The 15,751-nt window shown below is 39.9% G+C and overlaps 1 protein-coding gene across 2 annotated transcripts in view; it reads left to right on the top strand.

Moving 5' to 3' along the window:
• The first annotated feature begins 2,983 nt into the window (after nucleotides 1-2,983).
• ITGA2 (integrin subunit alpha 2) overlaps nucleotides 2,984-15,751 on the top strand; it is a 68,993-nt gene continuing 56,225 nt past the window's right edge. For both annotated transcript variants that reach the window (XM_027716334.2, XM_039390435.1), the window contains exon 1: nucleotides 2,984-3,087. In XM_027716334.2, the coding sequence (XP_027572135.2) occupies nucleotides 3,042-3,087 (46 nt within the window). In that variant the 5' untranslated portion in view covers nucleotides 2,984-3,041. The remainder of the gene's footprint in view (nucleotides 3,088-15,751) is intronic.

A 15,751-nucleotide genomic window follows, 5' to 3' on the forward strand; every position in this document is an offset into this window, starting at 1 on the left:
TCTGCCAAAAATAATAACTGATACTCAGTAGTCCTTCCCCCTAACATCTTCAGAGAAATTACACCAAAGAGTGATCTGGACCCATGCACCTTGGCCTTTTTGTGTAAATGATGTCCCCATTTAAGACTCCCTCCCAGAAATACATTAACAGAGAACTTCCTAAGTTTGGCATACCACCATAACTCTGATTCTGTGGTCAGCCCTTGCAAATGACAGATGTGGAAATACCTGAATGTTTTTCTGAGAATGCTGGCATTAATTGTGCAATTTTTTGTCACCTTAGAAAGCTAGGATAGCACTCGTAGATTGTAAAAGTTGAAAGTAAAGTTTATTATTAACTATGTGTTCACCAGAATATCTTTTAAGAAAAAGTACTTGTTCAGTATCTTCACTTTATAACTATTATTTTTTCTTGAAAATGTAAAAACTATGGTGATCTTTACATAGTGGAACTGATCAAGCAACTTGCTTCTCACAGTCCTTACTCCGAATAAGAAAGTTTGTTTGGCCCTTGCCAACAAAATGGTTTGTTCTAATGTGGAAGTAATCCGTATTTGCATAGAAGCAAGCCTGAAACTTTGCAAACCAGCTCAGGCAGATATGGTGGTTTTGGCAAGTGTCCCTGTGATCACTGACAAGCAAACACAATGAGGTGCTATAAAACATCATTAAACTACAAACATATGTAGAGAAAAGGGTGTATATCCGAACCCATTTTATAGTGCAGAGATAAAGAGCACTAACCAAACCATTCTCTGAGTAATTTCATTATCATTGTACATGAACAATAATAAAGAATGAGTTTTGTGCAATATATGTATATTTCTGAAGTGAGTCAAAAAGGTGAAATATTGCACAATATAGAAACTCTTGTTTTCTATAATACGCAAAGTACAGTTCAGGATTATATGAGAGGATTGTTATCAAATGCTTTATAATAATTTAAAACAAAAGTATTCACCTAAGGCAATATTGTTAAAGAATACAATAACTGTCACAGTACTTATTCTCCCAAGACTTATTCTTTGTAAATACGAAAAATATTGGTCTGACAAACAACAGCCTAAGAGACAACCTTTGCGTGTGAGAAATTATTCTTCAACATTGTGTCTGGATGAGAAAGAAACTTTCATATCCTTAGGGTATATTTATAATTAGAATGATGTAACTGAATCAAAGATATTGTTTCTTACGAAACTGAGACCTATTAGTCTGTGGAGGTTATTTTAGGGTGGGGGAGAGGGGGATTCTAGCTTTATTTCATTATTAAGAAACAATTTTTCTCTATCCTGGGGATTTTTGTTTGTTTGCTTGCTTTTATTGTCCTTTCATTAGCACCCATTAATTAGTATTCTTCTTCTTCCTTGTGGAAGTATAGATTTTCCTCCTTGTCCCCGAGTGGCACACACAAGCAGATGGGAAGAGAAGCACCTAGGGCTGCTCTTCCTATCGCTATTTGCTTATTGGTCACTAGATCACACTTGGTACTAAAGCTGATGTTTCTGCCTTCAATAGCTGCACCTTGAAGTGCCTTCGGGGCTTCTGTGACACCACACAAAGGAGGCACAGGGACTGTTCTGAGAACCTCATGAGTCATTCCTGGCAATGACTGACCAAAGGCTCCAGAGTTCAGAAGAGACAGTGTCTTGGGAATTGCTCACAGTGAGTCCTTGTACAGGGTTATGCATTAGGATGGGTAACACACCTGTGTGTCCTAAAAAGTAAAATCATGAAAAAAATCAATGTAAGTTATAAAAAGACAAGTCTCTGATGCAATACTATCAAGTGGATTTTAATATCCTGGTGGAGTTTCCTTTAACCACATGATGTCCATATAAAATGTTGACAGGCTTCTTCATTTTAACTTAGAGCTCAGTTTCAGAATGTTAAAAAGAAATAAGAAGCTGAGAGAACACGTGGTGCTCCTGAAACAATAGCTACAGTGTGTGTCACACCTAAAGGACCATGACCTAGATGCTGAAAAGGGTAAAGAAAGGAAGCATTTCTATTTCAGTATTCCAGGCAAACTGTCTTTTTCATTACACAGTGTTAATGCCAAGAACTTCAAATTATTCAGCAGAATTCATCACACAATAGAATACATCCCATATGAAAAGGCAGTGCCATAGATTTTGATATTTACCAGAACTGTGGGATGGACAAAAAGAATGTTTCTGAAATACTCTGAATATACAGTATTCAAACAGTGATGACAAGGTTAAGTAGGCTGAGAGCTGCACAGCACTTTGCATTTCTGTCTGATTCTTAGCAAGTCAAAATCCTCACCTCCCTATTTTTACTGGCTTTGATTCACGTTGTCTCCCTGGATATTGGCCTGGCACCTAAGCCAAGGCAGGCAGCTATTTTGCATCATCACCATCACTGCTAACTTCAGATGAGCTGTGTGGCAAGGCTCCTGGATCCTGTTGCACTCCTGGGGAAATATGCTGCAGGAATTTCATTTGAAGAAGATACAGACTCAGTGTCATTAAATGTGGAATGTAATACTTGAGGAAGACAGTCACTCTACGCTGTTAAATAAATAGAAGTTTTACGACTATTCTACACGTGTCTGACTCCAAAACTCATAACAGGGATCCCCACCGCTCCAAAGCGCTGTTGTCTCGTACCCCGGGTCGGGGTCGGGGGTGTCCCGGTCCTGGAGCCCTCCTTCCAGCGCAGCGTCGAGGACAGAGCAGGCAGCCTCGGGCACCGCCAGGCGGGACGACCGCGGGAGTCTCTTCTAGGGAATGAAACTGGGGGAGTACCGAGGGAAGCAACTCGTCTGCAGAACCCGCAAGGGACCTCTGGCCAGCGCAGCGGGTGAGGGGCGAGTGGGTAGGGGACGGGGGAACAGCCTCCGGCCCCTCCTCGCCTGCGAAGTGCAGGGCGCGTGGAGGAGGAGGAGGAGGAGGAGCAAAAGCAGCAGGAGGAGGAGGAGGAGTATTTCGGGGCGGCTCGGAGCAGGTGGCGCTCAGTGGCGCGCTTGGAAGGGGCCAGTTCGGGACTGGCACTGGCCCGGCCTCGCACCGCACCGCGACATGGGCTCTGCGAGGGCGGCGCTGCCGCTGCTGCTCCTCGCGCTGGGTAGGTCTGTGTGTATGTCTCCCCGCTCTGGGAAGGAAGGACGGAAGGAAGGCAGGCAGGCAGGAGGGAAAGTCTCCCCGCGGGCGAGAGGCGCCAGCCGCGCCCGGCACGGAGCGGGGGGCGGCCTCCGGCTGCGGCCGCCGCCCCTCAGAGTATGGCGGGGCCGGGCGGGGCGGGCTGGGGGCGCCTGGCTGCGAGCGCCCCTGCGGTGCTTGGGCGAAGGCCGTGTGTGGTTGTGGCTGTGGCTGTGTGTGAGTGCGATGCATTGGCGGCGTTTTTAAAACAGGTTAAGCTCCCGGAGTGGCGTGGAGTTCACCTTCCCGTAAATGGAGTGTGTGTGTGCTGGAGTGTGTGTGTGCTGGAGGGAACGGGAACAGTCTGATTTGTGAATTTTCGGTGTATGGTGATTATACCTTTTTAAACGCGAAGATGATGATCTCGTTGTGAATGCTGTTCCTAATTCGCAAGAGTCCTCTAGGTCTGTTACCACCCCTGTCGGGTAGATGTCGCTCCTTGGAAAAGGGCAGGGAAACTTGAACCATCTCTTCCTACTCTTGACTTAATTATCATTACATATATTTTCCTGGGAACTATAAGTCATCATAATCACTTGCCATTAGCAAATTCCCAGGCACTTTCAGAGTTTTAATATTGCTATATACTCTCACAAACCCTTAATTAGCAAGTCACGGAAGAGGCAGCATGAAAATGAGTTTTCACCGATGAGGTGTTCAAACTTGTTCTTTCAGTAACTATAGCAACCTCTGCAGTGGAATGTGTGGCTGCAGGGTGTGAAATAAAAACCAAAAATATTAACCTGTGATGAGATATACAGTGCACAAACAATATGGTAATTTTTTTAAAAAAGAAAAATTCTGAAAAGTACCAATTGGCAAAATTCACTCCGCACTTTTACCTCATCTATTCCTTATTCTCCTGATTATGGCCACTGCACACCAGGACCATTAACATTCCCTGTAATGTAAAAATGGGGTCGTAGGACTTGCAAAGGTTTGTAGAGTGGTGCTGAAAGCAGAAGGTAAGGACTAATTGTAAGAGGAGGATTCTCCTGGCATTGAGACTGACAGAGGGGGGATAGGTCTATTTTGTCCAGGCCCTATCCATGATTTATCTTAATTTATACATCTGAAAGCTGTCATAATTTTGAATTCAGGTGTGTCATGATGTTTGATGTTAGTGAATACAATTACTGAGTTAATACTTACTCGGCCCTTTTTGATCTTGTAGAAGTAAGTTTCAGGATGGGAGCATTTTCCCAGGGTGTTTTTGGAGTCCTACTTATGGTGGTACTGTTGCAGATACCCCATAATAATTTTCAAATTGATTGAATCAGTTATATTAATTGGATCACATGAGGTGCTTCGTTGTGTCTCCAAATTAAAGTAAAATTAAGGTGATGGTTAGTAAAGTAGTGGGTTACTCTTTGTTGATGTGTACTTTGTGCCTGTAAAGTCATTAAGACTTTTTAGGTGCTAGAAGAAGAAGAAATATGCAATAGAACCACTGTTTTGATGATATGACTTTGCTGCTAACCATATTAATTGTTGACCAGAAGGTGTATACCATACAGAAGTAGATTATGTTGAGAGGAATAAGTGAACTATTTAATAGGATGACCTATGCAACAAAGCCTGAAGCTTTCTGTTGTTACACACTGCTTGTAGGTTTGCCAGGTCTAGTTCTTTAAATTTACATTTTAAGCATCCAGCTTTTTTCCTTACCCTGTTCTTGAAAGTCAGAGCCAAAACAGCCCAGCTGTCTCCAAGAGTGAAGCCAGTGGAAAATACAGTAGCTTTCTTGGGCTCAATTCTGGTAACATTTTCTTTGGAAAGCTCTAGTGCCCTCATGCTTCAGAGGAGATATTTGAAATTTGGCAGGAAGGTGGTATTTGCATTGTCTACCTAAATTTGGCCAAGCAACAAGTCTTTGGAAAACTGCATTTTTCTCGAAAGAAATGTATGTTTATCAACTTGATTCTAACAAAAATTATGTTAGAATGCTTGTTATGCACCTTGGTCAGATGTTTCTGTGTGAGATCTTAGGTATACACCTGCAAACACAATAATTTTCTCTCTTGTCTTTTCATGTTATTTGTTATTTTTACAGCAATCTCCATTGTTGTTTGAGTCACTTTGCTTTCCAGTTTGCTTATGGATCCACTGATTGTCTGTACTGTATGATTTTAACTGTCTCCTGGGTTTGGATGAAACAGCTTGTTTTGCTTTTTAAGAAAATAATGCACTTCAGTGTCAATTATCAAGTGATAGTGTTGGAGGACCATACCTAGTGGAGGAAGTAAAATTTAGGGTGGCCTCACCTGTACTATCTCAGCAGTCCTTCACCTTGAAGCCTATCATGCACCTTTCTCCAGCAACCCAGGACATCGATGATACAACTGTAACACATTCTTAACATCTCCACACTGTGAAGTACACATCCCTTGAACTCTAATTCCGAAGTGAAAAATTGCAGCTGAATAAGGGTTATGCCTTTTGGGCCACTTGAGGGCTATGAGTTCCCTCTGTAGGACGCAGGCAGCCTGAAGGACAAAACAGACCTTTTCAGCAATGGGCTGTAAAGCTGTATAGAGGGATAGAAAACCCTACTATCAAACTCTTTTTCTTCAGTTCTGGGATGAAAGTTGTGATAATGATATTTAATATGCAAAACTTAGGAAGTGCCTGAAGTAAGTTAGCCACCTGTATTTGTCTCCCACATATCTATGCATCATGCTGTCGCTGCCTATGGACAGAGGAAGACAGTATGAGGGGAGAAGGAGCTGGAACTCCAGCCTTGCTTAGTTTTGAAATTAGACAGTTGTCTAATGAATGAGAATGAAAGGTAGCATGAAGAGAAATAAATATTTTTTTTCTTGCAAAAATGGATTCTTTCTCTTCTTTTTTTTTTTTTTTTTCCACAAAAGCTGAATACAATTTCAGACGAGTCATTTAAATCAAATCTTTGACATGTGGTTGGAGCTTTTGTGTTCCTCTCTTCTTTCTCTTTGCTCAGCCAGGGGTTCTCAAAACTGAAGCTGCGTTTTCACGATCTGGTTAAGCTGACCTGAATGTGGAGCTGACGCTGCAAGGTCATTTCATCCACTCCTGATTGCATGTTCCCACCAGTTTCTCTGTGCTATCACTGTGGCTTGGTCTGGGGAAGAGGTCAGGCACCCATTTGCCTGAATAGTTTTTTTCCCCTCTTTGAGCTAGGTCAGTTCTGGAGATGAGCTAAACTGATCCTGCTCCCTTGAACAATTTCTTTGTTAGTGCTGGCATTAGGGGACAGTCAGAACTCCTGGCCAGAGGAGGGAGGAAAGCTGGAAAAGTCCCTTTCACTAAATGCTGTCACATCCAGTGGCTTGAGCTGGTTGTGGAAGTGCATCTTGATGTGCAAAACTGATGTGTATTCACAGCTGTGACTGAAGTAAATAGAAATTGTATTTTGAATGTGCTAAATAGTCTGAAAAAAATTAGGTTTTAACTGTATCACTAGATATCCAAAAGTGCTTAGTATTTTTCTTTTTTTTTAAAATGGGGCTAAAGATGATCTCTCATTTCACTTGAGTGTTGAAATATAAATTTTCTGTCACCTTTAAATATTTCAATGCTTATAGTCAAGATATGTAGAGATAATCCATAAGGAAGCTGCAAATTCAGTAGGTTAAATTGTATATATAAAAAGTCCATGGCAATGTACAGAGCAGCACGGACCAAACTGATAACTGAATAGCAAACAAAAATTGCACATTTGGTGCAATAAATGAAGCTAGAATTTGGGGTGAAAATGCACGCACACCAACTTAAAGCTTTACAACCTATCTTGATTTCTGCCTTTTTCCCTCTTTGTGATCATCTTTTGATACCTTGCTGTTTTATTATCAAATTTGTGAGTAATGTTAATGTTAAAAATCATTCTATAATCTGGAGATGGTTTGAAAGCAGTACCCAAATGTGAACTCTTCTTAAAATAAAACTACCTCTAGTTTGTCTTTCTTTGAGAGGTTGTAGGTAGCGGGTAGTAGGAGCATTACTACGTATTATTTTTGGAGTTTTGCCTTTCACAGCATTGCACATTGGAGCAAGGCTTAATTTATATTGCATTACAGGACTTGTATTTTGTACAAATTATTTTAGAAATCATACAGGGTATTACCATCATACACCTAAACACATTAACAGTTAATATTTATTTGTGCATAATTTGGGCACAGTCAACACGAGACCCTACCAACAAGTTTAACTGTGTGCTGCCTCACTCTGGAACAATTTATGAATTGTTCTTTGCTTTTTTGATTCAGTGACACAAAACTTTCATTTAAGAAGTTAAAGAAGTAAAAGTACTGCTACTCTTTGTTTTTATTGTGCTTCCTAGCCACTATATAAATATTATTCATTGTGGTCTTTCTTCACTGTTGTTAATTTTGAATGAATGAAAGTCGGTTTTGCGTGTAGTTCATGCAGTGTATTTTCATGAGGGATAATAACTGGAACTGACAGTGTAATGACTTAATGTCTAAACGCTAAGGGTGAAAAAATTACTTTCCTTTAGGATTAATGCAGGTAAAAGGGAAGTTTCTATATTTTCTGACAAGTAAAGCAAGTCATTTTCCCCAGCAGAAATCTTGGGCAGTCTGTATCCAGTGTTGTTATTTTCATTTAAAGGTTTCCTTTGTTAGGCTCTGTGCAGGCCAGTTCCCATTTCCATGGTGACCACGCTGAAATGCAGACAGGACACAGGCTGGATTCTCATAGGCGTAGCCATGCACTTGCATACCAACACGTTATCTGCTTGGCTTAGAACATTTCCATTAGCAGTTTTAATGTTTAGGGCTTCTTTTTCACATAGTGATCACTGGCCCTACACTCTGATTACTACATAGTGTTAGGATTTCAGACCCTGTGCAGTGAGAGAGTTGATAAGCTTAATTTTTGTGTAAATAATTTGGCTGTACTGTTCCAGTTGAAATTAGTCAAGCATATCAGAGAACTGTCTGAGCCTTAGTTTTACAAACCTTTATGTGAAAGACTGACACATATCTGTTCCAAATAGCTATAGAAACATATGCCTTGTCAAGGCACTGATAAAAGGATAATAAAAGTAAGTGAATGTGAATTACACAGGATAAATGAGACCTTCTATCTGTATTAGCTGAGTGTGAGTATGTATCCTTGTGAAGCAATATGCAATAATGTTCTTCCTGCTCATGCTGCACTCATTTTCTGGAGGTGAACACTGAAGGCACGTAGTGGAGTCAGCATAAGCATTTACATCACTTCCAAATCAGGCTGTAATTTCTGAATTATGAAATAAACTCAGTCTTCTGAGTGCTAGTGATTGTTATTTGAACAATTTGAACTTTGAATTAGTCCCGCATTAGCATTTCAGGAGTTTCAAAGCACTAAATTTTATTTTCTCCTGGAGATCTGTATGCTCTAAAAATATAATAAGACTTCCATATTATTCAGGACTTAAAAGAGGAATTATACAGGCAAAGAAGATAACACAGACTCTTTGAATGCATGATAAGCAAAGACATTTTGTGTGCAGCTGAATGGCATCTGCATGCTTGAATGTCACACATGATGAATGTCATGGATTCTTTTGTCCCTTTCAAATTGCTGTTAGACAGGGTGAAGGGCTTGGAAGTTATGCACAACCCTAATGGAACTCTTGGCTTATTCCTGATTTATTTTGCCCTTTGCAACCTGCTTCCAAGTTTATCATTCTTCCCTTGTTTCATACAGTTGTTTACCTTTTTCCTTTTTTTTTTTTTTGATCACATGAATCTCCTTGGATAATATGGTTGGTTATTAATAAAGAACAGACAGTAAATAAATCTTGAGGAAAATTACTGTGAACAGCACACTTCTGAGATGGAGTGTATCCGAAGTAGAAATATCTAAGGAAATAATGGAGTTTGAGGATGTGGGGGTGGAGGGGTGGTGAAAGACTGAATTAGGTTTTTGCCTGACAGTTAATCTGTCTGCCTGGCTGGCTATCTGTCTCAAACATAAGTGACCAGAGAGCTGGCTGTGGTTGATGCTGTGTTAAGACTGCAGCACAAAGCTGTGTGTAATGATAAGGCTGTGGATGACCAGGCTGCTTGACCCACTGGATTACCCAATAAATAATGACCTCAGCTGACTGCCAGATCAGTCTTTTTACCTGATTGAGGGATAGCTGACCTGTGCTAGGCTCACCAGTTTAGTGCAGCTATGGATGCTATTATGAGAAGTTATCAACCCAGCCCTTTTGGGGATATGCCTGTATTGTACTATATGCTGCCCACAGGTAAACTGGCTGGATTAGCTGTCAGTGTGTCTAACTTTTCCACGTGCACAGAAATCACTTCTCATAACTTCTCAGTTTCTTTGACTGCTGCTTTTGAGTTTCCCTTCAGCAAGTGTGAAAGCACACTAGATAAGAAATTCTACTTCATTACGAATTTGCTAAAAGAACAAAACAGTAAATTACTTAATTTCAGGCCTAAATTTATTCTTGGCTGGTCCTGTTCTCTTAGTTAGGTAAATGTGTACATAGGTGTTGAAGTCAAGGAACCTGTGTCAAGAGTTTGTGTCCTGGTTTCTTAACAGCAGCGTTACAATAAGGAGAGTAAATCATGGAAGAATCCCCTTTTGAGGCACCTGTCCAAAGCAGAAGCAAGTGCAGCATTTTGTCCTGGGGCAACGAGTGCATCCTAGATAGTCACGAAATATCACTGCAGAGGAGGGTGTGTGACTCAAATGTCCCTGTACCTGTATCCTTATTTGAATTTTCTGTTTGAGGCGAGTGTTAATTGCTAACTGAAAAAATGACACAATATTTTATTAAATAACTTTTCAGTAATTCTACTTTCTTAACTGTAAATTCTAATAAGACGATGAGAGCAGTGCTCTAATAATGAACATGAGAACAATTTAATCTGGTATTGCTACTGTGTAATATAAAATTCAATTGTCTTTATATGCAGTACTTTAGATGCACATAGAACCGAATGGGTTTATAGATATTAACTCAGATTTAGCTGAAATTCCTTAAATGAGAACTTAGCTAACCTTTCCAAAGTGGAAAAAATATAAGTGATCTGACTCTTCGTCTGACTATGCTGACCAGATAGAGTTCTGTCTAAACATGCCTGGAATACATATAGGCCAAATATAGAATAGCAGAAATGACTGAGAATGAACTCTTTTATTAAGGTTGGCAAAACAATAAACAGAGAAAAAATCCAGCAACCCTACTTGCTTAGGAGTCCTTCAGTAGCTCTGCTAATAATAGTTATCCATTTAACTCTAGCCAAATATCCTTTTGTTTCTTTTTTTGTTTGTTTTGTTTTTGTTTTCTTTTCCAAACTGCCCAAAGCGAGTTCATCATATTAAACAGCTAAAAAGTACTTGAGTCTCTGGAGTTGTCTTTCTGAGAAGCTGACAGCTACAATAGACTTTGGTTCTGTGAAGACAAAAAGCAACTGTTCTGCTTTTGTGGAAGAAAGTATTATCTCCAGAAAAGTCTTCTTGAATGTTCGTGGGTCTTTCTCTCTGGCCCCAAAATGTACAATGGCTACATTTTATGAAAAAAAAGAAGATAGCTTCTGTCTGAAGTTACTCTGGCTAGAGGTAGTCTGTTACCAACCTGAACACTGGCATCTAGATTGGCCAGAGTGTGGTGTGCAGGCCAAGGGCAGGGAGTTGGATGCTGCAACCCCACTTCACCTGAAACATGGTCCCAGAGTGCAGAGTTAGACGCCTTGGGCTCGGCAGGGACATTTAGGTGCCTTTAAAGTGCACAAAAAGTGTTTGCTTGCAAATCAGGAAGGCTCCTGCAGTTAAGCAGTGAATCAAGGGTGTTTGAACTCCATCCTTCTCAAGGACCTGTGTGAGGTGCCTCCTTTCCCTGAAGTCAGGGATGGGGAAGAATTTTGGGAGAGAGATGTCCAGTTTAGCTTTTTTCCAAGAAGTAGCTGCTTGAGAAGTAATGGTAATAGTCACCTGGGAAGTGTGGACCTAGTTATGTCATGAGGCATCTCTGTTATTCACATCATGGTGATGTAGATTCACCTCTCAAAGTTTTCCAGAAGTGTCTTTGCTACCAGGCAATAAAGCAGTCTGACAAGCATCCTTCTGATATTGAAACTAGGTCTCAGCTCATCCCAGGAAGCATATCCATGTTTTCAGGCAGACAGGCAAAGACACATCTTGCCTGTGGCCTAATGTCTCGGGCACTTATCTGGGAGTAGAGGAGTACTGAGTTGGCTCTTTTGGACTGACTGTTCATTTAATTCACATTTGGTGAATTGGTAGTGCATAAAAAGAAATTACTTGTTTCAAGTAGAAATAATTGAATTAAGAAGCATTCATTGCCTTTTGCCATTATATCAGAATGGTTTAACAGTAGGGTAGGATATCTTGCTCTGGGAGAGGGCTGCTTCTATATCTGATTCATATTCTAAACCTTTGTGCAACTTTGTGCTATGAAACCGAGGTGACAGGTAATTTTAAGTTCATTCTGGCCTAGGCAGCTCCTGAATTATGGGCTTCCTGGATTGTTTTCCCGACTTTAATTAACCCAAATTCTGTCTAGACGTATGGTGCTACAACTGATCATTTCAGTGTGCATTAAGGTAGAATTTCAGGTGAGCGATTGGCACCACTTACCTAACATTCAGGATGCCCAGCCATGAGCTCCCATTACAATCAGAGGAGAGAAGCTGTCATTAATGCTAATACAGAACAAACGTTCTGATAATTTTAGCTCTTCCAAGTATTGTATTATATATCCTGTGGTGCTTTGGAGGTTTTCTTGTTGCAGGAAGCTGATGTGGCAAACATTTTACAGCTGAGGCTGTTCTTATTTCTGCAGCTCTCTGTGTACAGTGCAGAAAACTGAGCTCCCAACTATTTTCAGAAGAGCAAGGGAGAAATGGAGCCTTAAACATGGTATCCTAAAAATGGCGTAATGGCAGGGTCAGGGGTCACTCTGGAACTGCTGCAGTCCTCTGCACTCCAGTAGGCTGCCACACTGGAGTGACAGAGGGATCAATGGTGATGATGAGTCTCTCAGCTTTTTTCTAATTTAGCCTCTCAGATCATGTTTAACAGTGATATAACATGAAATAATACACAATAGAATATATTACAATACTCTGAAATTTTCATGCAGCCTAGAGTGTGATACGGGGAGGGAAGTACATGATACCTGTGGTTGCTTTCCCATCTTCTTGATACTTGTGCGAAAACATGCCTTTTTATCTGTATGCAAACATGTTTTCATAGCAAATGTGGCAAATAGGGTATACAGATAGCAGACACATTGTTTTCTCTGTGATGACATGCATTTCCTCTCTTACATTTGTAATGTGGCTCATTCTTTGACTATATTTGGAAATATTCCTGGTTTAAAAAAGAAACAGCACAACCACTGTTAATGTAAATATGAGGGAAGAGAATTTTCTGGAATGAAATGCCACTTGAGAAGTAATTTTTTTATCATAGGGAAGCATGCAAAGTTTTTTGTGTTTATCATCATTACATGTGAAGCCATTGACTTAAGTGCATATATAATATGCATGTGTGGACAGCTTGCTAGCCTCACATTCTTTTAATCTCTTTGTGGTATTGTTGAGAACAAACTGTGGTACTCTTAAGGACAGAGCTGAACAATCCTGTTTAAACCATGATAAAAGGAAAATTGCATGTCCTGTTTAAAAGGTGCAGGTGAATTTCCTGTGAAATAAAGTTTTTCCCATTGATAACATGAGCGGAAACATGCCAGGATAATAAATTTGAGTAGGTTTGAATACTTGCTGGCTTTATTAAAAACTCATAGGAAGTTGTCAGCCCTGCAGGAACTGCTCCTAAGCTTTTACTTGGAATCAGTCCTTGTGTAGTAGGTTGCCTAGATTTCTTAACTCTAGGCTAAGAGGAGTTTATATCTCTCCTCACAAAGCCAAGAAGGGCAATATCTGGGCCACAAATAGGGAGCTATCAGGAGAAAGACAAGTCTTGCAGAGTAAGTAACAAAGTTATAGGTAAATTTAATTAGATATCTTACTCCGCAGCAGTATCGGAACAATAAAATGGACAGCATCTAGTTGTGTTATCCCAGTCTTTCCAACTTTTCAGTCACAATTTGTGTGTTGTATCGTGTTTGTGTTGCTTTTATAGCAGGTTATTGATAACTCCTCAGTGCAGCTTCTTGCATTGTGAACTGTTGTAATTGAAAGGCAGTGACTCAGGCTTTTACACAGTCGGAGCTTTCCGACTGGAAGCTGACCTGTTTCCAGGAAGAAGCAGTCAGCCAACTAAGCCAAGAACACTTGTTGGAAAGGAGGAGAGGAAGAGGAATAGGAGGGAGGATTTGTTCCTAAATGAGGCATTGTTTTTCCTGTCTTCTCGGTACTGGGTTTTGTTTTTTGTTTGTGGGTTTTGGGGTTTTTTTGGTCTATAATTTATTTCTACTCTAAAAGCTATAATTTCTGTTAATTATTAAGTAATTTGAGATATTGAAGCTGTTGTGAAGAAAAAGTTGGTCTCAAGACAAAAGAAAATAAAACAAATAGATGTAGTAAAATGAAGACTTGGTTTTTTCAGGCTTCTGTAATAGTTCATAATAATGAAATAACAGCAATGAAATTGAAGTGAGGATTATAAAGTACTTGGACATTCAGTACAAAAAGTACAGTGTCTTGCCAGTCATATTCTTTGCTCCTTTTGATTCCTGTCAGAGGTTCACATTGTCTGTATTTAGAAGGTTGTTCTCGATAAGAAATCTGTTCAGTTTTAAATAAAAACAGATTAACTGTGATTATAAAACTGCTGTTTTAATACACCAGCTGAAGGTATCTAGATGCCATTGTGAGTATCTGCTGATGTTGTGCATACCAAAGAAAAAAATTATTACAAAAAATAGAGAAGTAAATATAAAGGAGAAAACTAATGAGAAAATATTTTGTTGCATTGTCTGTACTGGGTAAAGGTTAATACACCTTTCCAGATTGAATTATAAATAGTCTTTTATTTTTCCTGTTGGGTTGGATTCCACCTAGCCATGACTGAGTATACTAAACATAGATGAAAAAGATGTTTTATGTTTATGTGCATTTGCAGAAAAGTCCCCAAAAATGCAACCAATATAGAATTGCTTGTTTTACATGAGAACTTGATGTCCTTACCTGTGCATGCACACAATTCACATCCCAGTACAGTAAAGCAGATTACACTGAAGACTACTACAGTAACAAAGGAAAAAAAAGAGTTATTTCTTTATTTTGTGCAGATTTTACTCATTGCAGTGAAAATTGTTTAGTGGCTTCTGAAAGCCACAGTGAAGAACATCCTTATTGCAAAAATAGATTAAAGTAACTGCATGCTGCTTGTTTTGTTCTTTATGTATTCACAGTCTTGTCAATAAAGCATTCAAAACACCGTGTATTATGAAATATACACTGTTCAAATTACGGATAGGTCTTTCTGTAAGAATACTTGACTAATTCTGGTTGGATTATTGCTCTGATAACATAGGTTCTGAATAGTAAGGGAGTAACTTCACTCTTACATCAAAATGTTGTTGCTGTTTAATGAAAAACAGCAAAGTAAGACTAAATATCTTTAATATGAAGCAAATACTACTTGACTGCCCTCTTTCATAACTCCAGTACTTTTCCTTTCTGCCTTCATTCCACCTTCTGACTAATATTTCAAGGACAGTAGGTCATTATAGTGTGAAGGGTATCTGTAGGTGCCTGTACTGCCTTACTAACTTTGGAACCTGTGAGCCAATTTCAGCAAACTTTTGCAAAGGGGTGAAGAAATTAACCAGCTGGGCATCGGAGTGAGACAAAAGTGCTTTTAAAAGTTCCCTGACAACTAAGGAGATTCAGTGTGACCTTGCACAATAGAAAACACCAGAAAATCTACCCCAAAGAGAGCCCTTAGAAATATTTCAGTCATGGAAAAATCTTGAACTAGAGTGTCCATCCATTGTGAGATGAAGTCAGTGGAAAACAAGAGCTACGAGTTCTCTCATCCCTCCCACCCCTTTCTTTTCTCTGCCCTCAGCAGGGTCTGACAGGCTTCAGAGCCCTGATGATGTGTGTTCTTTGGAGGAAGAAATCTTTGAGACTAAGGGGAAAATTTTCTTAGTGGAATTTGTAGTGGCTCTCTTAGAGCAGTATAACGTAAGGGGCAAAGTAAAGCCATCTTCTGGAATGAATAGATACTTTAAAAAATGCTAGACTGAGCAATTAAGTCAATGTTGTCTGTACACATCTTACTGGCTGCCAGTCTAAGAAACTACTTCAGGAAACAGTGGGGTTTTCTTGACTTTTTATTTTTCATGGATTAAAAAACCCATGCAAAAATGCATGTACTACTGTCATGGTTTCAACATAATGCTGGGTCGTGTCCTTGCTTTTCTTTATTGACTACATGCTTATCCCCTTCCACCCCTAAATCCTTCAGCATGCCTATGACTTTCAGTTTGGGTTTCTCAGGGTCTGCTGTCCTGTTGGAGGTGGCACAAGGGCCAGTGGTTGTAGCTGTGGCTGTGCTACGGAGCAGAGGGAACTGCCAGCAATGCTCTCATGGCATCATTACTGGCATGAATGGTCATGCAAAAAGACAAATTATCACTTTGCTGGGTT

This window comes from Pipra filicauda, unplaced genomic scaffold (assembly GCF_003945595.2).
Source record: "Pipra filicauda isolate LSUMZ 115617 unplaced genomic scaffold, ASM394559v2 scaffold81_size6448238_pilon, whole genome shotgun sequence".
Taxonomy (NCBI): domain Eukaryota; kingdom Metazoa; phylum Chordata; class Aves; order Passeriformes; family Pipridae; genus Pipra; species Pipra filicauda.